Source organism: Ictalurus furcatus, chromosome 24 (genome assembly GCF_023375685.1).
Source record: "Ictalurus furcatus strain D&B chromosome 24, Billie_1.0, whole genome shotgun sequence".
NCBI classification, from domain to species: domain Eukaryota; kingdom Metazoa; phylum Chordata; class Actinopteri; order Siluriformes; family Ictaluridae; genus Ictalurus; species Ictalurus furcatus.
In genome coordinates, this window is record NC_071278.1 from 9,496,586 (window position 1) to 9,521,700 (window position 25,115).

General features: G+C 40.3%; 3 protein-coding genes across 4 annotated transcripts in view; 2 read left to right on the forward strand and 1 right to left on the reverse strand.

The window, feature by feature from the left end:
• Positions 1-677: 677 nt before the first annotated feature.
• LOC128600497 (protein phosphatase 1 regulatory subunit 36) lies at positions 678-7,146 on the reverse strand. Its single transcript, XM_053613040.1, has 11 exons — positions 6,834-7,146; positions 6,554-6,618; positions 6,368-6,454; positions 5,578-5,714; positions 5,305-5,374; positions 5,105-5,203; positions 3,325-3,465; positions 2,910-2,952; positions 2,148-2,353; positions 1,794-1,988; positions 678-1,696 (listed from the first exon to the last, which is right to left on the reverse strand). Exons 1-11 carry the CDS (start codon positions 6,855-6,857, stop codon positions 1,411-1,413), a joined length of 1,353 nt encoding a protein of 450 aa, XP_053469015.1. The 5' UTR covers positions 6,858-7,146; the 3' UTR covers positions 678-1,410.
• A 132-nt stretch (positions 7,147-7,278) lies between these two features.
• Positions 7,279-15,034, forward strand: tpmt.1 (thiopurine S-methyltransferase, tandem duplicate 1). Its single transcript, XM_053613366.1, has 9 exons — positions 7,279-7,459; positions 8,675-8,800; positions 9,782-9,874; positions 10,003-10,135; positions 11,273-11,325; positions 11,491-11,565; positions 12,342-12,427; positions 12,526-12,570; positions 14,778-15,034. Exons 2-9 carry the CDS (start codon positions 8,706-8,708, stop codon positions 14,900-14,902), a joined length of 705 nt encoding a protein of 234 aa, XP_053469341.1. The 5' UTR covers positions 7,279-7,459; positions 8,675-8,705; the 3' UTR covers positions 14,903-15,034.
• A 2,576-nt stretch (positions 15,035-17,610) lies between these two features.
• Positions 17,611-25,115, forward strand: part of LOC128600187 (exostosin-1c) — a 56,503-nt gene continuing 48,998 nt past the window's right edge. Inside the window, exons 1-2 of one of the 2 annotated variants that reach the window (XM_053612469.1) lie at positions 17,611-18,050; positions 18,689-18,807. The gene's annotated coding sequence lies outside the window, so the exon portion shown is untranslated. Of the gene's footprint in view, positions 18,808-25,115 lie in introns of both variants that reach the window. The other variant, XM_053612468.1, reaches the window with a different exon arrangement.

The following is a 25,115-nucleotide window of genomic DNA, read 5'->3' on the forward strand; positions in this document are numbered from 1 at the left end:
ACTCTGGCAACCCCGCAGACCACCGAAACCCTCACCACATGATTTCACGCACACACGCAAGTACGCACACACACACACACACCCACTCACACCCTCCAGACTGTCCTGAATAAAGATCCTACTCGGCAACACTAAAACGGCCTCCCGTGTGTCTGTGCTCCACCCACCACTGGCTAGTTTCCCTACACTACCTGACCACGGACTACTGTTGCAGACTAGACACAAATCATTAAATGTTGACCTGCACATCCACTCATACATACAAACCTATTCCTAATCACGCACCCTGCAAAACTGCACACTGCAAAAACTGTTCAGGAATGGTTTGAGGAACATGACAAAGAGTTCAAGGCATTGACTGGAACACCAAATTCCCCAGATCTCAATCTGATCGAGCATCTGTGGGATGTGCCAGACAAACAAAAGTCCAATCAATGGAGGCTCCAACTTACAGGACTTAAAGGATCTACTGCTAACATCTTGGTGCCAGATACCACAGAACATCTTCAGAGTTCTTGCGGAGTCCATGCCTCAACAAGTCAGAGCTGTTTTGGCAGCACAAGGAGGACCTACACAATATTAGGCAGGTGGTTTTAATGTTATGGCTGATCATTGTGTATTGCGCCAGTGCTCCATATAGCTCACGCAAAGTGCACATGGTGCACAGAGCTGCATATCTCTGTCTGCACTCCAAAAATGATCATTTAATTGTTTTTGAAAATCTTGTACAATTGTCATTCTTAAATGATCGTTCTTTTTATTCAAAGAAAATGTTATCCGAATGTCCTTTGAGCATTATAATGAAATATTGCTTAAAGGATCCCATTTTGACTCGCAGCTACACTGTAAGTGTGTCCCAGTTTAATAACAGATTCTGAAAGTGTGTCCAGCAAACTTTCTGATCTTTCTGTAATGTAACAGACATTGTAACAAATGTGACCAAAAAAATAATAAAGTAAACCTGATCAAATGTCATTAGATGGCTATTGGTGTCAAATATATGTGTAGCCTGAATAACATATTATCAATTACGGAAAGGACATTGTTGTTTTGAAACATAGTTAGCTAGCTTATTCAGTCACATTAGACAGAAGATAGAAAGCTTTCCAGAATGTTCCACACAGCATCTGGTTCAGGAGTTGCATAAAGTGCTGATCTGCAAATTGCTATTTGCAGAGCATAATGGTATCATTTGTGGATGAAAAATTGCTTCTTTTTTTTTACATAAAGCAGATTTGTATTTCAGTGTTTTCTAGTGTTTCTAGTTAACATTAAAAAATCTAACATTCTAGACCACACCCACTTCACTGAATACAAAAACAGATACTATTATTTTGAGCCCTAAACAGATACAGATAATGGCACTGCATTACACCCCTACAACATACACATGTACACACACAACAAAGTTCATTCCGTATCTGATAACGGTGCCTCTGTGGTGGCTCTCGAGGTCACAGTGTGAGCCCGGCTCAAGCTGCGGCGTTTCTCTGCTGTCGTTGTGGCAGATCTCTGGTGCATAAAGGTGGTCTTCCTACCCATATTATTTCTTAGCAGATTATCGTTTTCATCATCGTCGTCATCATCATCATCAACATGGTCTTCATCGTCCGCATCTTCTTCCTCCTTCTTGGCTCCATGGGGCATCATTATGGTGTGTCTCAACTGGCTCAGAGGTTCTCCCAGTATACCAAATCTAAGAACCCGACAAGAGAACCAAAGATGTTAAAATGGACAGGAACTATTCACGAATATAGCTACAAATATTAAAGCTAGAGTAACTCTGTTGTCACCTGCACGATGCCAGCTGTTGGCTGAGCTCCTTCATCAGAACATCTGTGTCTATAAGCTTATCTGGCTGCTGCTTGTGGAGGCTGGGGCTTTGGAACAAATTAGATGCTTTTTCTCGTGTGGAAGGCAGGATGGACATCATGACAGGTGAGCACTGGGTCAACATAGAGACTAGGCCCAACCTATGCCGAGACTTCCTGTATTAAAGATCACATCAGATTATTTGAAGTTGGAAAATGGTTCTCATTTTTACTCACCAACTGTGCATTAGAGATAGGAGTAATTTCATTTTAACTACAGCATGTAACACTATAGAGTAGTCACAATACTCTATAGGTACAAGGTGAGACACAGACCTGATGCTTGGAATGGTCTCGGGCTGACTCTCTTCCTGGGTGATCTCTTGCTCTTCTTCTTCCTCCTCTGGTTCGTTCCTTTGAGCCCTCAGGGCAGGATTGAAGGTGTCAGGGCGCAGCAAGCGACCAATCTCAGTCTGAATGCCCTTTAGATCCCGCCTTCCAAAGGTGATCCATGCCACATAGCAGAAGAAGCTGTACAGACACTGGAATATACATGTAAAGCAGACAGATGTTTAGTAAAATCTACCTTCAAGCTTCAGTTGCCTCTATTTGCTTAAAAACCTGGTTGCTGAAGGCAGGAGAGGAATGAATGATGATTGTTAAAATGTAAAACAATTATTTTACATATTTTAAAATGGTGCAGTGAGCACGGCCATGAAGTGTGATTGGTGAGGAACAGAATACTACATGGTGCTATTACAGGAAAATAATCAACAACAGTGATATGATGCTACCCTTAAGTGAATTCATTTTTGTATCCATGCATTGTCACATTTAATGTTGTGAAGCTAGTTGGTCCCTGTTATCACGTACGTTTCGGCCAGTTTAAATGTTCCTTTGCTTTTTCTTAATAAGACAGAATAAATGCAGCTTGTTACCAAGACACTGCAAAGTGCAAAGCCCTTCATCCTAAAGTCTCCCCCTTTGTGGAAAGCTTAAAGGAAAACTTAAAGGTGCAACTTCAGACTGGAGACTTACATAAAGGTAAATAAATATCTCCTTACAGAAATGCTTTTCTTTGTTCTCTGTTTCACCAACCTCATACAGATGCCTATCTCTGTAAGTGGACGACACCCTGCTCCTGTGGATATAAATCAGAATTTGTTACAAAACTCTAACCAAATAATTATGCACCACACGTGAGGACAGCAGAATCACAGGCACATCGGTTCATTTTTCTCTTTAATTTGGGACACGTTTATTTTTGCACTAGCAGATTAGTTATGCATCATTCAGCAGAAACTCTCCAGTACTGATGATGTCTTGTAAGGCCATGTTTTGTTTTCTCAAAAGAGCATTATTCATCCTACAACTTGCAATTACTCAGATATGGCCTACTTATAAACTGAGCAGCAGTGTAACATCAGGCAGTCTACTGTGAATTAGTGTCTGAGTGTACCTTTAAGTGACAATGAAAAGCCAAATTATTGATGGTTGGTGACTTGCCACTGACCTGCCACAGGCCATGTGGTGCTGTTGGGAGAGACCCTGCCCCAGCACCAGACTGGAGTAACAGACGGCCAGGTGCTTCTTGGCCAGCTCCAGTTTAACGCTTTCTTCTGCTGTCATCTGCTGCTCTGTCACACTCTGCTCCCTGAAACAACCGAAAGAAAGAGGATTATGCTAATCCAGATTTACAATTAGCCAGCACTAGTGCAGTGGGTCAGGTTAGTCTAAGCTCTGCTGTTGCTTAGACTTCATTGTAATCAGTATAGCAGTTTTTACTCTTTCGATGACTGTACGTACACCTGACATCACACTCACATGTGCTTTTTGAACATCTCATTTAAAGATTTTTTTCCCTTCTTTGCTGTAATAATAACCTCCACACTTCTGGGAAGGCTTTCCACTAGATTTTAGGAGTGTGGATATGGGGATTTGTGATCATTCTGCCAGAAGAGCATTAGTGAGATCAGGCAGTGATGTCAGGCGAGGAGGCCTGGGGCATGTCGGCTTTCCAGTTCATCCCGAAGGTGTTCAGTGGGGTTGAGATCAGGATTCTTTGCAGGACACTCGAGTTCTTAGACACCAACCTTGGCAAACCATGTCTTCACAGAGCTTGCTTTGTGCACAGGGGTATTATCATGCTGGAACAGTTCCAGTGAAGGGAAATTGTAATGCTACAGCATACAAAGACATTCTAGACAAGTTTGTGCTTCCAACTTTTGAGGAAGAACCACTTAAGGAAGTGATAGTCAGGTGTCCACAAACGTTTGGCCATACAGTGTATGTAACAATGTGTATATCCAAACTTATTAGACAGAAATTTGGGGGGAAATACTATCAATGATAATAACTAAATGAGAAAACACAGAAGGGCATGCTGTTATATGAAAATAACCAAGGATTGGGGGTGGGGGGGTGGGGGTGGGGGAGGTGATGTGAAACAGGTGAGGCAATCGTCTAATCATAGTATATAAGGAGCTTCCAAAAAAGGTCTAGTCCTTCAAGAGCAAGGATGAGTCGAGGCTCGCCAATCTGCCAAACGAATAATCCAAAACTTTGAGAACAACATTCCCCAAAGACAAATCGGTGGGATTCTGGGCATTTCACATTCTACAGTGCACAATATAATTAAAAGATTGAAGGAATCTGGTCAAATCTCTGTGCGTAAAGGGCAAAGCCGAAAACCACTTCTGTATGTGTGAGATCTCCGATCACTCAGACGTCATTGTCTTAAAAACCATCATGAGTCTGTAATGGAGTCTGCAACGAAGGCCCTGTGCTGCTGAAGAAATGCATAATGGATGAATGGGGGAAAATTCCGCTCACTAAACTTAACCAACTGGTGTCTTCACTCAGCGCCCAAACACTTAATAAGTGTTATTAAAAGAAAAAGTTGTTACACAGTGGTAAACAGTCGACTGTCCCAACTTTTTTGGAGTGTGCTGCAGTCATCAGATTTGAAATGAGTGTATATTTTTCAAAAATAAATTAAATTCACAAAGTAAAACATCTAATAATGCATTAATAATGTGTTTTCAATATAGTACAGAGTGAACTGAATTTTCAAATGACTTTTTGTTTGTTTTTTCCATTTTCCATACTGTCCCAACTTTTTCAGAATTGGCCTTGTATACTTAAGTAGCAGTACTTTAAAGTATACCATAACCCATTTCACATTCTCAATTATTAAATATCTGTAGGAATCCACTCTGTGACAGTAAACCGTGCAATCCTGAGATTATTTGTAATCCCTTTCAAACACATTTAATCCCTAATTTTAGACTCACACCATGAGGGGCTTGGACCTGTCCTCCAGAGCCTTCCTCCGCCAGTAGCAGTGCAGGTACAGCAAAAGAGCAGCCAGAAACTCGTCCAGCTCCTTACTCCTGCACTCAGAACAATTTCTTTATCGATACAGCTCCTATTTTAATATGACCCTAATCATGATCATGTTTAATAGTTAGCGAGAATAGTTCGAATGACTTACTTAATCACAGTCCAAAAGCAAAGTGGAATGGGCAGTGCATCCTTCTCCTGCATTAACGAGACTGCCACCTCTGTAATATAAAGAAATTGAATAATATATACACTCATAATTTTTTGTATCGTGCAAGATGAATTATGAATCTGTCTGCACTGCATCAGTGTTGAGTGTAACAGAGCATCTACTCATATTATAAGGATTACTGTTAACTTCATAAATCATAATGATCAATATTATTATCTACACAAGGACAGGACTGTGTGCAATATCAGTTACGTTTAATATCCTCAATGGTGATCAAGTCCCCCTGTGAGCATTCTGCAGCAGCCTTGTGGGTGTCCAGCTCAGCAGATCTGACATGCTTCCTCAGACCAGAGCTCCTTCCTTTGGCTGAAGACTTGCATTGTGAAATTCTTAAAAAATAAATAAATAAATAAATCCAAAAAACTACAGTTAGTTTGATTTTTTTTTTCTTGATACAGCACAGAAATAATACTAATCAATATTAAATCCATAATTATGGTTAAGAATTTGTAAAGCAGTTTTGTAAACATCATACCACAATAAACTTGAGTCGTTCTTTTGCAGAAACCTATCCGATAGGTTATCCGTAACCTTAAATATTTGCTAATTTTATAACTAGATGGTGGTTAGAATTTTATTCAGTCATCTTAAGTAACTGCTTCCAGGGCTGTGGTGGATCTGGAGACTATCCCAGGAACATCCGGTGAAAGACAGGAATACTCCCAGGATGGGATGGCACGTCATTCGTGTTCGCACACTCGTTCACAAACCAGAGACCCTGGAGCTGTGAGACAATAACACTATACCACTATACCCATTGTGCCGCCATGCATCCTGGTTATAAACTGGTCATTTTTAATTAGAAAGAAGAGGAAAAATGTGCTTATATCATCCCTTTATATGAGTTCAACTAGATGGTATGTTGTTAGGTGAAAGAAAACATGCTTAACACATCAGAACATTATGCATGGATGAAAATTTGTCTTAATGTACTCCGACAGTGGTTCAGCATTAATGGAGAGAGAATTAAAAGTATTTTTACTTTACTAGATGTTCCCTAACAAGCTCTTGGTATGACGATGTCTTTGAGGCTTTTCTCTTCTTTTTAATCCCAGCAGAGATGTTAAAACTGTTAAAACAACCAACAGTCAGTCGAGATTCATAAAATACAGGTGATTCTCTAATTGTTTAATTATGCAACGAAATCAGAATGTAAAAGTCAGTTTACCAAGTAAACTCCAGGGTTTGTGTTTCATCGTTCCAGGTCCATTTTCCAGGAGGAGGCACACTAACCTGTGAAGAACATGAATACAAGACACAGGAAAACAAAAACCTTTCATTCAACCTGTATTTTTCTTGGTTGTTGCTACTACAAAGAGAGGTGCAGTAAATTAGTAATGCTCATATGTTCATTCTCATGAAATGAAACCGGAATATATTTTAAACGTTTATCAATGCAGTTTTAAATCCCTAAGCACTATTCATTTGAGGATACATTCAATATGTACCGTTTCCTTTTCTAACTTTGCCATCTCCTCTCAGCTACACCAAACGTCCCATTCAAACCAGGCTGTTTACAATGATGGCGGACAGCCCGTATCTTAGCAACAGGTCCTGAAAGCTGCCAAAAACTAATCAACTGATTAGGCAGATTCTACATAAACCTACACGTTTATTTAATATAGAAGAAGTGGGGGGTTTTTGTACACTCAGTATTACATTATTATTATTATTAGGGTTGCTGCATTACATATTATACGTTACAAAATATTATTAGCACCTGCTGCACCACAACAGACCACTGGGGGCTGCTACACACAAACTACAAACCAAGATGTTGCCAAGGCATGTAAAAAAAGAAAGAAAGAAAAACAAGTGCTTATTTGTTTCTGAGATTCACTTTGTGTAATATTTATTGTTTATTGTTATTGTCTTTCGCTTTCACTTAATTTCAGCACTCAGATAAATCTTTGCGTTGACGCTTTGCTCCACATAAGTGGGCGGGGCCAGCTTTGACAGACAGACAGCTTGTCCTGTAGCTGCAAGGCATCCGCTTATTCATCCCGCCTCTTCCGGTTTGTCTTCTAATACCTGGTGTATGAACAGTAGTCGTCGTCCAAGTCCAGAAAATCCGGTAAGACACATCCTTTGGGCCCGAGCACCGATGGTGTGAGGTCCTATTGGATCGACTCTGTTTATTATTATTATTATTATTATTTTCCGAAATAAATCGCATTTTTGAGGACCTAAACATACCCGAAAACACACGAAACTTTGCGCACGCATCAGAACCGGTGAAGATTTACATCTGATATGGGTTCCAGAACCGACATCATATTCAGTCCGTCTAATGATATTCAATAATATTCAGAGGTCTCACAACTTTTGATGTTTCGCCTTGAAAAAGGAAATTGTTATAACTCAACCAAACGTCACATGATTGATACGAATCCTGACCTGAGTACATCTACATGCCAATATTCAGTTGTAGTCATAGCGCCACCTGATGGCAACCTGGAGTGACATGTTTTACACTGATGTAGTCCTAGCAAAATATAAAAATATGCCAACAAATTCTAAACATGCTAGAAACGTGTTAAAATATGCTAGCAACACTTAGTTAAGTGCTAAAGCGTTCTATTACTGCTAGTTTACAGGAAGTTGTAATGACTCAAGCACACAATGCCTAATCTTCCCAAAACATCACATGATTCATACAAATCCTGGCATGAGGACATCTACATGCCAATATTCAGTTACAGTCATAGCACCATCTGCTACCAAAGGAAAATTAAATGTTTTACATCATGATACACTCCTAACAACATACAAGTGCTAAAAAAAAAGAGGCATGGTGTTCCCCTGGCAGAGCAGCCCCCAACCTGCACCCGGGTGCGAGGGCCCAGTCATCGCTGCTTGCAGCTTTAATTTTACTTTGCGATTTTGAACATATGTGTGCTCTTTAACTCAGTGAAAAGAAATTCATAATGGCGACAGTTAAAAGGATCTGACTTAACAGTTGGCATGAGTAAAAATGTAGTATGTGATCACAGAGTTACCCTTCGAAGTTACAGATAGCCTGTTTATTAGGTGTAGGTGTACTTCTTTCTAAAATAAATGCATTTCACCAATTCATATGCTGACTGGAAATGTGCATGTCACACTTTGACAGGACAGACTCTGCCATATGTAATTCATTATTTACTACAATGTCATGAGTACCTCTAATCCATGTGATACACTCCCAAAACAACATGTGTAGGGGAAGGCTTGTTCTGAACTTTAATCTAAGCTGATCTTTTGCAGCTGAGTATTTGCCCGTACACTGACTAACTGTCTTCATTTCCAGACGACTTCACTGAAGTGACAGGGTGAAGGTGATGGCAGCTCAGACAGACAGAGTGATGATGCTAAGTGAATGGGAGGACAAATGGCAGGAAGGAAAGATTGCCTTTCACCAACCTCACATTCACCAGTAAGTGGTACTTTTACTATCTAATCAATCCATCTGTGATCAGTGGGCTTGTGTGCATGCACTGCCAGTGTGTCGACGTTATCAGCCCCACCATCACGGGGAAGCTGTCCCGCTCCCTGGCTGGGTGAGTGGCCCAGGAGGTGTATAATAGGACTGTCTGAAATACATCTATATTAATATGGTCATAAATGTAGGCCTATGTACACTGTATGGCCAAAGGTTAATGGACACCTGACCATAACATTCATATGTGCTTTTTGAACGACCCATTCCAGATTTAGCTCTCCTTTTCTGTTATAATAAGCTCCACTCTTCTGGGAAGGCTTTCCACTAGATTTTGGAGCGTGGCTGTGGAGACGTGTGCTCATTCAGCTACAAGAATGTTAGTGAGATCAGGTGCTGATGTTAGGTGAGGAGGTCTGGAGTGCAGTCAGTGTTCCAGTTCATTCCAAAGGTGTTCAGTAGGTTTGAGATCAGGGATCTGTGTAGGACACTCGAGTTCTTCCAGTCCAACCTTCTCAAACCATGTCTTCATGGAGCTCGCTTTGTGCACAGGGGCATCGTCATGCTGGAACAGCTTTGGGCCTCGTAGTTCCAGAGAAGGGAAGTTTTAAATCTACAGCATGCAGATACAACATCCAACACAACTATGTGCTTCCTACTTTGTGGAAACAGTTTCGTGAAAGCCCACGTATTGGGTGTGATGGTCAGGTGTCCACAAATTTTTGGGCATATACAGTAGTGTATCATTTGCAACTCATCAGATAAGTTAATATTTCCCCTATTTTGTAAAATGTTTTGTTTTGCTGTGTTTTGATGGTAAGAGCTTCCACACCCACCGAAACCTTTGTGGCTACTTAAAGACATTTTTCCATTTGTAGAGGGTATATGCATGGCAGGTCTGGGCATGAATAATCTGTATAATCTACAAGTGTTTACTTCTCTCACATGCATGTGATTCCCGTTGTCTTCTATCTTCAGAATGCTAAAGGACAATCTAGACAAAATCTTGTGTGGACGGCAGCAGGTTCGGTTTTTCTTCCCTCTCTGCGGGAAAGCCGTAGACATGAAATGGTAGGTGGTTGATTTTTCATATCTTGACTATTACAATAGGCTGGAACAGAATATGCCTACTGTTAGACAGACAACTAAACTATTATGTGTCTCAGAGTTACTCATGCATTGTATTCTGTGTGTCTCAGGCTGGCAGACATGGGTCACGTGATCGTCGGGGTTGAGATCTCTGAGAAAGCGATAAAGCAGTTTTTCGAAGAACACAGTCTAGAGTACAAAGAAGAGCCAGTGCCAGCTATACCTGGAGCAAAGGTGTTCAAGGTATACTGCAAACCTTTGATATTTTTCCCATTCATCTCATTTATTTTACCACTTATTAGAACTTGGTAGAAATCGGTAAAAGAGCTCACTTGGATCTTAGATTAAAAATAATCAGTGGTCTTTGTGTTGGCCAGCCAAAATGACAATATTAATTATTAAATATTACCTAAAGTGAAGACGCAGAAAGGCCCAGCACTGTTCCGGAAACCGGTTTGGCTCCAAAACTATTCTTACATGGGGAAAGAATGTCTTCCTGTTTGTCTTCCAGACAGATAGTGTCCTGTCACACTCTCCCAGATAAACAACTGAAAAGCTTGAAAAATAGAAAAAAATAAAACATGACCTTGTGTGACCTAGTCAAACCTTGACCATGAGTTGTGGCAGGATCTCAAGATAACCTCCTGAAACACAGTTTGGCCACTTTTACAAATAAAAAAATGTGCAAGTGAATAACAACTTATTTAAAAATGTTCATGTCTGTGAGAACTTCCAAAAGGCAGATCAGAACGACATTAAACAATACTGATGAATACATTTTTAACAATGACTTAAAACATATGGATAAAGAGTATGAAGATGCTGCACAGATCTGTCTACTGTGCATAAAAATATCTTTGCAGCTAGTATACATGGTGGCCATTTATTATTAATGTAGTGAGAATGTCAGTGTAGCCCAAGCATTTGTACTGTCCTGCTCTGTCTACCTACACTGATTATCCTTAGGCAAGAAGATAATTATATACCGTATGTGCAGCTGACTTTGAAGAAGTATATCACCTAAAGGGTCGTCTAAACTCCAAAAAGCAGTCTACGCTATAAAGACCTGAGCTTTTAAAATGCCAAAATAATGAATAGTATAAATAAAGAGCTGCTGAGAGATGGATCGCTTATTGTTCCTGTATGACTCGGTAATACTTGGATGCTTATGCTTAGTTGTGCAACTCATTACTGCACAGTTTTAATTGGACAGTTAATTAGTGCGTTATTACTGGTTGGTAGAATTGTTCTTATTTTTTTATTAATCCATGATAAGCTAAAAAAACAACAACAAAAAAGACAACATATAGTCATGTGATTTCTCACATCTGATGTAGCCATTAGAGTTGTGTTCACTCAGTGTACTTTCTCTGTTCCCAGAGCTCTGATGCAAAGATCTCCCTCTATCAGTGCGATTTATACAAGTTCTCCAGGTAGGAGTTGTACCGTCTAGTTTTAGATTATGAAGCATGCCTGAGAAAAATACTGTGGACTCTGAGTCTCTCTCGCTGTCTCTTTCCCTCTCTCTCTCCCTCCCTCCCTTTCCCTCTCTCTCTCTCTCTCTCTCTCTCTCTCTTTCTCTATCTCTCTCTCTGCAGTACTATAGAGGGTCAGTTTGGAGGGATTTGGGACAGGGGATCTCTGGTGGCCATAAACCCATGTGACAGGCCAAAGTAAGTCATGGTATTTGTCAGCATTTGCACTGAAAGAATGCATCATTCAAAACTTTTACAGGTTGTTACGTGAAGTCATTAAGTAAGGAATAAAACACAATGGCCCGTCCATGTTGTAATAGAAGTTATGTGGCTCATAATGACATGGAGTTACCGTCGCCACAATGAAGTTGATTATTTTCCCAAAATGTCAGCAATGTTTTTTATTCTTCTTATACCACAGCAATTGGCCATCGATTTAAATTTACACTCATTTTCACTTTTCATTCATTTGTAGTTATGTTTAATGTCGTAGAATATCCACTTCTGCTATAACAGCTATAAACAGTCATTCCTTCACCAACCTCTCACTCTCAACCTTTTTTTTTTCTTTTTGCTCTGTCTTGAAGTTAGCAAGACATAAAAATGCAACTTGTCATGTTGGCAAGAAACCAGAAAGTGCAATTACCTCTGTCACAAAGACTTTCTCTTGTTAGAAAACTTAAAGAAACCACTTTACCTCTAATAAGTACGAAGCACTGACAGTGGAGAGTCTGTCTCAATACAGTATATAACTATCTCCACACAGAAAACTTCAGCATATTAAAGATTATACACATACAAGTCCCAGTGTAAGTTGTTACTATGGAAACATTACTGTATTAGAGTGAGCACATTAATATAAACCTGATTTGCTTTGTAGGAATGTAATAGAGTAAAAGAAGAATGAGGATAATTGTTGTGCCAGAAATGTAAAAGTATTGTTTGATGATTGTCATATTCTTTGTGTCCTGAAGGTATGCTGCTCTCATCATGTCCTTGATGGAAAAAGACTGCAGGTATTTATTGGCTACACTGGAATATAACCCTGAATTGTGGAAAGGTACAATGGACTTATACTGTTTTGGACATTTGCTTTAGAGTATGTTGAGAACGTGTATCAGTGTTTCTGTTTACTCGTATTGTTTTTCCACACAACAGGGCCACCATTTGTTGTGCCTGAAGAAGTTGTGAAAAGTTTATATGGTGAGTTTACCTCAATGATTTGCTGCTTCTAACAGGGCAGTTTTTTCTCTGTGTGTATATGTGTGTGTGTGTGTGTATATATATACAGTGAGGGAAAAAAGTATTTGATCCCCTGCTGATTTTGTATGTTTGCCCACTGACAAAGAAATGATCAGTCTATAATTTTAATGGTAGTTGTATTTGAACAGTGAGAGACAGAATAACAACAAAAAAATCCAGAAAAACGCATGTCAAAAATTTTATAAATTAATTTGCATTTTAATGAGGGAAAAAAGTATTTGACCCCCTCTCAATCAGAAAGATTTCTGGCTCCCAGGTGTCTTTTATACAGGTAACGAGCTGAGATTAGGAGCACACTCTTAAAGGGAGTGCTCCTAATATCAGTTTGTTACCTGTATAAAAGACACCTGTCCACAGAAGCAATCAATCAGTCATATTCCAAACTCTCCACCATGGCCAAGACCAAAGAGCTCTCCAAGGATGTCAGGGACAAGACTGTAGACCTACACAAGTCTGGAATGGGCTACAAGACCATTGCCAAGCAGCTTGGTTAGAAGGGGACAACAGTTGGTGCGATTATTCGCAAATGGAAGAAGCACAAAAGAACTGTCAATCTCCCTCGGCCTGGGGCTCCATGCAAGATCTCACCTCGTGGAGTTGCATTGATCATGAGAACAGTGAGGAATCAGCCCAGAACTACACGGGAGGATCTTGTCAATGATCTCAAGGCAGCTGGGACCATAGTCACCAAGAAAACAATTGGTAACACACTACACCGTGAAGGACTGAAATCCTGCAGCGCGCGCAAGGTCCGCTGCTCAAGAAAACACATATACATGCCCGTCTGAAGTTTGCAATGAACATTTGAATGATTCTGAGGACAACTGGGTGAAAGCGTTGAGGTCAGATGATACCAAAATGGAGCTCTTTGGCATCAACTCAACTCGCCGTGTTTGGAGGAGGAGGAATGCTACCTATGACCCCTGGAAGACCATCCCCACCGTCAAACATGGAGGTGGAAACATTATGGTTTTGGGGTTTTTTTTTCTGCTAAGGGGACAGGACAACTTCACCGCATCAAAGGGACGATGGACGGGGCCATGTACCGTCAAATCTTGGGTGAAAACCTCCTTCCCTCAGCCAGGGCATTGAAAATGGGTCGTGGATGGATATTCCAGCATGACAATGACCCAAAACACATGGCCAAGGCAACAAAGGAGTGGCTCAAGAAGAAGCACATTAAGGTCCTGGAGTGACCTAGGCAGTCTCCAGACCTTAATCCCATAGAAAATCTGTGGAGAGAGCTGAAGGTTCGAGTTGCCAAACGTCAGCCTCGAAACCTTAATGATTTGGAGAAGATCTGCAAAGAGGAGTGGGAAAAAATCCCTCCTGAGATGTGTGCAAACCTGGTGGCCAACTACAAGAAACGTCTGACCTCTGTGATTGCCAACAAGGGTTTTTAAACCAAGTACTAAGTCATGTTTCGCAGAGGGGTCAAATACTTATTTCCCTCATTAAAATGCAAATCAATTTATAACATTTTTTATGTGCGTTTTTCTGGATTTTTTTGTTGTTATTCTGTCTCTCACTGTTCAAATAAATCTACCATTAAAGTTATAGACTGATCATTTCTTTGTCAGTGGGTAAACATACAAAATCAGCAGGGGATCAAATACTTTTTTCCCTCACTGTGTATATATATATATATATGTATATATATACATATATACACACACACACACACACACAGTACTGTGCAAAAGTTTTAGGCATCCTATTTTTTTTAGTACAAACTTTGTTATAGATTTTTATTTTATGACTTCTACAGTATGGAGTCAGTAAAAAAGCATTAGTTTTCCAGCACAAAATGAAATGTTACTGAAAAATGTTTGCATGTCAGCAAAGAAAGCAGCAGATTATGTAAGAAACACTTTTCAGATAAAAAAAATATAATGAAGGCTGCTGGGTTTCGCTGCAAAAATAAGAAGTCAAAGTCTCCAGAAGAGCCCTGAGCAAGATGCTCAGTAAAACGTACACGCTAATTTCCTGCACACATTGTACCTGAGACCACTCATTGACTTTGTTTCATTTAATACCGTTTACTGCCTTTATAGCATTTTTTTAATGTAGAAACATTTAATTTAATTATTTTGGAAGACGTCTTTGCCCTACAGCATTTTGTGTGTGTGCGTGTGTTTGTTTTACAGGTGATGCTTGTGACATTGAGTTGGTGCAGAGTAAAGATGCCTTTGAAGAAAAACATAAAGCATGGGGATTAGACTCGCTTCTAGAGAAGTTGTACCTGCTAAATCTAAAAGCCAAGTTGAACTAACAGACTTTTAGGAATGATGTCTTAGCAAGTGAAAATGTTTTAGATATTCAGTTGTACAGATAGATGGATAATGAGTCTTTATTTGTCACATATACATTACAGCACAGTGAAATTATTTTTTCTTCGCATATCCCAGCATATTAGGGGGTTGGGGTCAGGCGCAGGGTCAGCCATGATACGGGAGCAGAGAGGGTTAAGGGTTTGCTCAATGGCCCAACAGTGGCAGTGCTGGGGCTTTAACCCCCGACCTTCCAATCAGTAACCCAGAGCCTTAACCGTCAACCCACCAATGCGACCGACAGACCGATAGACCGACCGACCAACAGACAGACAGACAGACAGACAGACAGACAGACAGACACACACACACACACACACACACACACACACACACACACACAGAGAGCTCTATGTTTCCTACAAGTAATTAGGCAGTGGAAGTGATTAGATCTCAAGATACCTTTGTATACATTTTAATACTGAAATTTATATTTTAATGTTAATCACCATGACAGTATTGCACCGCTTAACAACTAGCCTTAAAAATTGAGAAGACCTTTTAATGTCAAAATCATTAATGCATATTTTCCAGAAGGTGACACTACCGCATGATCACAGAACAGCAGTTGAAAAATGAACCTCATTAGCAGAATGAGCCTCATTAAAGCGCAGATACCTGACATCATTACAAACCACTGAATGAACCCTTAATTGTAAATATCAGACCTAGCTCATTAATGAAGTTTGTATGAAAAGAGGCAGCATTAAAAGAATTACATGCACAAAGCCTGATCCTGAGGAAGAACACATTGTAATGCAGCTTGGTGAGACATTTTTATTCTTTCCACACCTGGGTGGGTTTTGAATATTTAGAGAAAATCACAGGAACCCTTTAACCCACACCATCTGCTCCAACACAATAGTGATTATGTTTCCCCATGGATAGTTCGATTACCTGCCAGATAGTGTGTGTATTCCAGCACTCTAGAGAAGACGGTAAAGAAAAAAAGACAAGAAGATGGAAAACATAACAAATCATATGGCTGCTGTTTGCTTCTGGGTTGTTGGGGGGAGGGGGGGGGTTTCTTCCCTTTTACCTCCTGTAAACATCTCAACATCAAGAGCCACTCATCATTAGATGGTCTAGTGGGAAATCAAAGAAAACAATGTCTTTTTAGATACATATTGCTTTGTTCAAATGCTCACAGGAACAAAAAAAAATGCTAAATTGCCAAGTGATTTATGATGTTTACATATATGCATTTGATCTATAGACCTGTGAAAATCAATTTTAAATAAATCATATTTACTACATTTGCGTTACTGTGTGTATGGAGTTTCTGTGCATGTTCTCCAAGTGTTTGTGTGGGATTACTCTGCGTTCTCCGGTTTCCTCACACCTCCCAAAAACCTGCCAGTAGGTGGATTGGCTATGCTGATTTGCATTTGGTGTGAATATGTGTGCATGTCATCATCATGCACATTAATATTCAGTTGTTTCCCCTTTTGCTGTTATAATAAGCTCTTCTAGGAAGGCTTTGCACTAGATTTTAGAGCATGGCTGTGGGGATTTGTGTTCCTTCAGCTACAAGAGCATTAGTGTTGTTGTGTGAGGAGGTCTGGGGTGCAGTCTGTGTTCCAGTTCATCCCAAAGGTGAGATTCAGTGGGGTTGAGGTCAGTGTTCTGTGCAGGACACTCGAGTTCTTCCAGTCCAACGTTCTCAAACAGGTTTGGGCATATTAGTTCCAGTGAAATTAAATATTAGAACTACAGAATGAAAAGACATTTGTGTGCTTCCAACTTGGTGACAAAAGTTCAAGGACGGCTCACATACAGTATAGCTCCAAGGGTCAGGGCGTCCACTTATAGTGTAGTTATATATTTGAACAGAAGATGGCAGCACCTTCTCTAACATCCATACCTTCTTAAAAGAGATGAAGGTTAAATAGTGGAAGCTTCATATAAATTCGGTTTGTTTATTTTACAGTGTTCTTCACTTTGTTTATATTCTGACATGCCATACAGTATATTCTGAATTGGGTGTAAGATTCTTGTCTTATATTTTGATTAATTATGACAGAACTTAATGGTCTACGGCAGGGTTTTTCAGTTCCAGTTCTATTTGGCCAAGAGGCATAATTTAGGAATTTAGTTAATTTTCCCTGCTCTAGTATCACTTTTTAAACCAGGTATAATATCCTGTGTATAATAGTCTGGCTACAGTATTATGGGTATAATATCCTGGGTATATTATTTTGGGTGTAATATCCTCTGTATAATATCTTGGGTTTATTATTTTGGGTATAATATCCTGGGTATAATATTTTGGGTATAATATCCTCGGTATAATATCCTGGGTATAATATCCTTGGTATATTATTCTGGGTATAATATATTGGGTTTATTATTCTGGGTATAATATCCTCGGTATATTATTCTGGGTGTAATATTCTGGGTGTAATATTTTGGGTATAATATCCTCGGTATATTATTCTGAGTGTAATATTCTGGGTATAATATCCTGGGTATAATATCCTCGGTATATTATTCTGAGTGTAATATTCTGGGTATAATATCCTGGGTATAATATTTTGGGTATAATATCCTTGGTATATTATTCTGGGTGTAATATTCTGGGTATATTATTCTGGGTGTAATATCCTGGGTATATTATTTTGGGTATAATATTCCAGGTATAATATATTGTAATATTCTAAATCATGCTGTTTGCTCCCAGTGATTTTATCTGCGTGTTAAAGGATGTTCCAGTAAACAGGGATTTTTGTTGTTATCGATTTCCTGTCATCGTTGGTCGAGTGTCAGTTTAGCAGCCAAGGTCGATTGAGGTTCATTTGTCCCGAGAGTGTGCCAGATGTGTGTGTGTGTGTGTGTGTGTGTGTTCGCCAAGACGCCTCCATGGTCATGGACCAATCAGAAGCGCAGGGGGGCGGGGCCTATAGAATGTTGCGCGGATAATGGAAACGGACAATAATAACCCCATGTGCTGTGACAGCCCAGAGAGCCGGACGCGATCTTTGTTAATCTTCTTGTTCTTTTTGAATGGAGGGGTGAAGCAGGAAGCGTGCGCTGTGAGTGCTGTTGGCCGCTGTTCAGGCAGGGTCTCACCGGTCAGTGATGGAGCGCAGGGTGAGGTAGCGCATACCTTTTATGTGTTATTGTGAATAACATTCGGCGCTGTAGGGCAGTGGTGAGTGAACGGGTTTCCTACACAGCTTTTAGATCACAGACACGTCGTCGTGACGATCAGCCTTAATGCTGGAAGCGAGGTTCATGCACAGAGCATAGCAACCCTTTTTTCTTTTTTTTTTTCTTTTTTTTGCGCGTGCAGTGCATGTGCATGTGTAAACCTGTAACGGATCTAGTGCGCACGCTGATTGCTCGTCACGCACGAGACGCGTTATGCATGCGCGCGCGCGCGCCGTTTACCATTACATCCGTATAGCCCACCTGTACCTGGTCTAACAGGCAACATTAATGTCAGGTCTGTCACCGTGTATTCCGACTGAGATCCTGGAGGGAGGGAGGGAACGGGGAGGAGGGAGCGCGTATCTGCGCCTTAACGCTCGCGTAACTCGATCCTGTTGAACCGCTGGTGAAGCGAGAAAAGCGCCGGTGCGAGGCAGTTTACACGCTTCCGAGCTCCGTTAATGACTGTGGTGATCAAAGTGTCCACAGGTGCAAACGACCAAGAGCTTGTAAGACATGCGGGGTTTAGGGAGTAGGCTCCTTGGGCACTTGTGAAATGTCACTTTATCGCATCCCAGGCTGAAGGAGGAGCGCGCGACGAGAGGAGGAGGAGGAGGAGGATCCGTTAAATAGCCTAAAGCACGTCGGGATGCGAGGGTCGTGCAGCCACTCCGGAGGAACAGCGCTCCAAGAGCAGGTACCACACTCTTCACTGATGTGCTACTCACATGAGAAGGTGCTGAGATCTAATCAGCGGTGATGAGTGTCCTTTCACACCAAACCGTTATTATCTAATGGAATCATTCTTCAAGTGGCTTAACTGATGTAGGTGTCAGAGTTACCAATCAGATGAGTGGCTTGATAGCGTATTTCTTCTCTAGATGGCTCTACACGTATATGAGACACTTTACCCTCTTGGTGCTGATTTCATGGCTCAGTCTGTCAGGGCCGTTCGACTTAATGAGATCCCAAGAGGAGACATCATTACTAAACTGCGGTCATGACTCAACCAAGCTATCAGATATTATGTATTATCCGTCATGGTTCTTTTCAAATATTGGACTAGTTTGATAGTCTTTCCGTTTTTACGATGCGCCGTCCGGAGCGTCATGAGGGCGAGGGTCCGAGGGCGGCTGGAATCTCAGCGCCCTTTTGACAGCGTCTAATAACTCATGACTCCACAACGTCATGCATGCAAGTGTATATGACTTCATGTGGGCCAGGGGAAGGTGAAAAGGAGGAGGGGCATAGGTAGGCATGAATAGCTCTGCATTATGGCACAGAGGAGGTTCTGTGCATTCACGGCATCTTAAAGCGTCGCGTGCACAGCCAAAATATGTGTTGAAGCATTCTTACAGCTGAGAATACTAATGCTGGAACAGAAGAGGAAAGCTGTAATTGTCCTCGCTCATCCTGTTCGTTAATTAGCCCTCGAGGCATGTGCGCGGGCAGCGTATTGTTGAGACGTAATTAATCAAGCCAACTCGTAATTATTGTGGATTGGAAATTAAAATGTGAGGAGTAGCAGGGGGCTTTCAGTAAAAGGTAAACATCTTATTAACTCAGTCACACCCTTTCAACCCCTGTGAGGCAACACTGTCGTTTAATTCTCAACAATTTCCTCTTGCATGTCTGTGAAATTACTTGGAGACAGAGTACAATTTTGCTCAAAACAACACCGGTTCTCAGAACAGCCTAGACGAGACTTAAATACTGTATCCTTCACAAATGGAGTCATTTGGAGTCTGTGTTTGCTCGAAAATAAACCGAGTTTGAGGTGAGGCCAGATGATGCAGCAGCACACCGAACCACAGCCTCAGGCCCGGTCAGTCTCATTGCCACAAACATGCAGCACAGCCGTGGCATCCTCGCCGTTGCTTTCCTTCTAGCCCGTAATGACAGGCTCCCACATTTAATTTTAGCTAAATCTTGCCTTGCTCACCTCACCATCCTATTTGTTTCTATCCAAAAACAGCCACCGTGTACACAACCTACACGTTCTGTCTTAAACCAGCTGCAGTTACACATGGGCCAAAAATCACAGAGCAACTCAAAACACATGGCCAGCAACTACAGACGTTCTGTGCACAGACAATGTGGTTATTTTGCAATTATAGCTGAAAAAGTCCAACAAGACAATCTAGAAGTGCTGGTGTGTGTGTGTGTGTGTGTGTGTGTGTGTGTGTGTAGCCTGTGTGTCAGACTGTGTCAGTTGACTAAATATTAAAAAATCCTCTTTCGCCTCATAATGAAGTGTGTTACATTACAGCGAGTGGGAGTTAATTCAGCTCAACAAATCATTGAAATGAGATTTTGCCTTAGATTTTTTTTTATATATAATCCTGTTTATCAAACATGGAGTCATGCAAACACATTTTTCTGTTACAAAATAACAGGACTTCACAGATGGAGAAAAAAAAAATAGATGGCACACAAATGATTGACTTATACTCCGAATCAGCCATGTCTCCAGGCAGGGAGCGATCTCGTCACAGTGACAATGATACTCTGACAGTTCTACATGGTTATAGGTCATTAGAACAGGAGTAGTACTTCTCCAGCATGTAGTCTGTTACTCATGCCATTTTGGGTCATGAACTGAGAAGGAACGTCAGGATGGATGTCAAACCAGGCATGCCGTATTCATTAAAATTGATTCTTGTTGATGTGAGGGTACATTCTTTCCTGTAACTGCACCCCGGCAGATGCCAGGACTCCTCGGACCCAGTCGCAAACCACCTGGAGCTAATCTGTAAGAATCCTACTTGAGATTGATAGAAAAACAATTTGACCTTGGAGGAAATAAGAGCAGTTGTGTCACCCGCTATATTGGAGTATAGACACATTTATTTGACGAAGAGACAATCTTAGGTGCTTTATGAATTATATGAGAAGGAGAATGAGAATGAGGAGGGATGAGTTGTGAGTCCAGCTGTCACAAACTCCTCCATGTGAGAAAACAAACCAGGCTGCCGCCGTCTGGCTGGCCAGTACGGCACAGAGAACAATGGCTGCACCTGCTTCTTCTACCCCTTCAATTCACCATAAATCATTTGCTCTTGTGCCCCTCAAAACGAGAGACCTTTTTTTAGTCCAAGGAAAAGGCATAGCGGTTAACTGTCTCATGAATGCATTATGGAATTGATTGGACAGGGTGATTAGGATGATGGAATGCTCTCATTAGCTGTTATGAATACATTGAAAACTCATTCTAGACCAGCCTTGACTCTCACGGATAGTCTGTACCCAGTGTTTACCAAAAAAGCAACGTCGAACACATTCGCTGAGGAAAAAGATAAGGAAAAGATGACAGAGCGACAGCGATTAAAACGAGATGGCATCCGTGACAAGCTGTGATGAAGGCTGTGCGTGTGTCAGAGAGTCACTTCAACCAGTCTTTCCCTGTCAGCTCCATCCTCACTCCAGTGGCCTGGTGCTGAGTTCCCCAAGCCCACACGTGTCCTCGATTTGCATTGCCCTATATTTATTAGCTGAGCTGTCTCCCTCCTCCTGCTCCTATCGTCTATTGCAAGGGATTGCAGAGGTCTTCCCTGCTATTGGGACATCTGTATTAACGGCAATCGATTCGCAGTGAAAATTGAGATTAACTTCACCTGCGAGGTAAGAAAAAGGCAAATGAAATAAAAGAAGGGAAATCAATGTCTTAACTAAAGGAAAGCATGAATTATTGATGAGCAGCACGTAACGTAATCTCAGGCATCTGTTTTCTGACTAATATCAGCACTCGGCACGTAGCACGCGGTGAGACGAGCGTCACCGAGCAAGCAGTATCTTATTGATTTTATGCTTGCATATCTATGCAGATAGAGCACTGAAACATGGCCATAGTTACATATAGAGTATATGTAACATATAGAACATAATGAAGTGCAATTAAATTAAATTAAAGCTCGGCGAGCAAGACACTGTGCTGCACCACGTTAGATTAAAAATGAAACAGGAGCCTTGTTTCCATCTAAATATTGAATTAAATTCACAAATCACAAAAACATTATGCAAATTCGAGTGTATTTCCATCAGCTCTGTTTGCACAAAGAAAAACATCCCAGATTGGATTTAATCTTCATTTAAAAAAAATATTTAAGAAACACCTACAGGAAGGCATTAATAGATAGCAACATATGAAAAGGTTATTAATACACAGCAGTAATAGTAATATTATATCACATGCCTTACATTCAATGCAGTTAGGTTACTTATTTGGTCTTTTCTTCAGCAATGTTCTTCTTAAGCAGGGCATATTCATCAGCAATTTTGTGATACACAGTTTTGTTTATTTTTTTCTAAAAATGAGATCACACCCAGAGTACATAAGGTTAGAATAAAAAACGTCAGCTTTAATCAAAGGCCGTCTTTTGTCTCTTCAGGACTTGTGACGTATATCAAGTGAAGAAAATAGAAATCAGAGTCATTTTTACATGTAGACCTCACAATACTAAAGGACTGTTGGACAGTTGGTTGCTGTTTCCTAGCCAGCTGTGCGTGATTTCTTATTCACAGCTGCCAAGACTGAAACACATGGGAAAATGACCACCTCCGGAAAAGCAACTAGATATGTGATTATTTTTATAGCTATGGATTTCCTAAACATTTCATAGTCATATATATTGCTCCTACTGACAGTAGGTGTTTAGAGAGTATTCCTCTGGAATCAGACAAATAAAGCAGTGGTCTAAATTAAACTTGATCAAAATGTTTCTTTTTTTTTTAACAAACGTCCGTTAACATGTTATAGACATAAAATAAAAGACATATTGTCATCACTGTTTATTGTAATATCTGCAAGTGATTCACTCCGTATTGGAGAACCACTGGATAATCATTTAGTCGAGCATCTTAGAAGTATCAGGATCAACTCCATCTCCAAATATTATAACAACGTTGTACACAACATCAAAGACACCATCTTTACAATTTCTAGTTGTGGTATCTTAAGGAGAAAGAGCTACATGCAAAAACAAAAAAAAAAAAAACAGCAACCTAGAACCCTTTCGAATGAATGCCTTATTTATTCAGCATTTAAATATACAGCATATATCAATGAATATGTGTGAACGTATGAATTTGAATATAAACTAGTTCACCTCCTACAGCTTCATACATATGCATCTCATACACTTCAATAATATACTATTATACACAGCTAAAGTACCTAAACAGCAAATATGGGGATGACATTGCTTTAAGAAGTAAAAAAAAAACAAAAAAACATTGCTTTAGAAGTATAATAGCATTTTCTGCATATACATATACATATATTGCATATACTGTAGATTTTAATATCATTAGTGGTGGCTCGTCCATAGGAACAGGTGAGGCAGAACAAGAACATATTATATCAGCCATTCTATAAATATTTAGCTTCATAAAGTCCTCATTCACCTCCACACATAAACCAATGCTTCATTGATTTGCTCGCCTTTCAAGGTGTTGTGCATCTAGAAAGGTGTTGAGTTACCAGTACTAATAGAGGTCACTTGGACAGGACTCATTCTGCTCCATGCTCACTCTATAAGTGGCCGCCTGGGTCGTGGTTCTTATGCTAATCTGGGCTAGTTTAAAAACTCTAGCTGCGTCCGAATATCCCTACTACCCTACTACACAGCAGGAAAAAGCAGTACGCCAAAGGAGTAGTATGTCCGAATTCTCAGTATTCATAAAACAGTAGGTGTATGACCTACCCGGATGTTCTACTGCTTCCACTGAGATTCTGCAGTATGGAACCAATGCACACTGCACTATCCCATAATGCAACGGGACTGGTGCGGAAAAGCTGTCAGAATCAAAAATGATGTCAGGCAGGTGTAAGCACAAAGGTATTAAACGTTCCTTGTGGTTAAACTGCACTTGTTTAACAACATCTGAGTAAATTGTTAACTTGTTGAAGGTTTAAACAAGAAAAAAACAGTTGCGGTGCAGGTGCTTTAAGTTTTTGCGGTTATTATGACGTCGTAGATCACATGACACTGCCAACATGGCGGATGTAGTAGGTCCGGATTGTATTCATACAACACACATATACTGATCAGCAAATAATCAATCAATTTAATTCTAATAAATTTCCACAAACAAAGGCAAAGTGTAAGTGCAGGTCATGTGTCTATGATGTACAGAACCATTCCTATTGACACGTAGCTTCAGTATATTGCAAAGATTGGGAGAGGGAAATGTCGGATTTTCAGAGTGGATAATGTCTATACATCAGAAATGCATTTCATATGCAGAGGCTGAGAAAAAGAAGAAAAATGCGTTTCACTTCTTCAGTGTCTGAATTATATGGCTAGTTTCAGATCTTTTGTGTGGCTTTTTTTTGTGTAACCTGGAAACCCTGGTTAAAAATATTAGCTCTTCTGTCTTCATCCCACATACAGTACTGTGACAATGAGAAACACCTGCTGTATCGAACCCAGTTACATAAAGGTATGTTTAAAACGTACAGGGTTACTCAAAAATTCAGTATGTAGTAAAATTATTGCATAAATCAAGTGTGATAGCCTTCTCGGCTTATTTCTTTGCTTTAGGCTGCATCGTTAATAATGTCATCCTGCCCCAACAAAATCTATGGTCAAGATTATGAAATCTATAGCTTTATTTTATTCTATGGCCTGAGTTTGTTATATGCATTCAGCAAGAAACTGAATATTGTTATTGTGAATGAAGGTTGATAAGAAAGCAGAGTAAAATACAGAGTGTTTCTCTTACTCTGTGTTTTATCACTAAGTGTTTCTATCAAAGACAAGAAAAATCAGGAATCGTGTACAAGTTGAATCGAATTTTTAAGCCATATTGTACTACACAGCTGGACTCCAAGACTAACCAGAATACAGTAATTTGTTGCTCTCTGGGAATTCTTCAATTTGTCCCTGCACTTGCTATTGAACAAATATGGGTTGGGAGCTTAGTGAGAAACAGCTCAATGTGGAGATGGAATTATTGCCTATTCAGTATATTGCAGAGGACAGGATTGTGGGAAAGGTTTCCAAC

What these genes read in the sequence shown, in the direction of transcription:
- LOC128600497 (XM_053613040.1), bottom strand. Translation starts at nt 6,857, where the DNA reads ATGGCAAAGTTAGAAAAGGAAACG. An exon ending in CACCACATGGCCTGTGGCAG is followed by an intron (nt 2,953 to 3,324) that starts GTCAGTGGCAAG and finishes TTATATCCACAG; the next exon opens with GAGCAGGGTGTCGTCCACTT. An exon ending in CAACAGCTGGCATCGTGCAG is followed by an intron (nt 1,697 to 1,793) that starts GTGACAACAGAG and finishes TCGGGTTCTTAG; the next exon opens with ATTTGGTATACTGGGAGAAC.
- tpmt.1 (XM_053613366.1), top strand. Translation starts at nt 8,706, where the DNA reads ATGGCAGCTCAGACAGACAGAGTGATGATGCTAAGTGAATGGGAGGAC. An exon ending in CTGGAGCAAAGGTGTTCAAG is followed by an intron (nt 10,136 to 11,272) that starts GTATACTGCAAA and finishes CTCTGTTCCCAG; the next exon opens with AGCTCTGATGCAAAGATCTC. An exon ending in TAACCCTGAATTGTGGAAAG is followed by an intron (nt 12,428 to 12,525) that starts GTACAATGGACT and finishes TCCACACAACAG; the next exon opens with GGCCACCATTTGTTGTGCCT.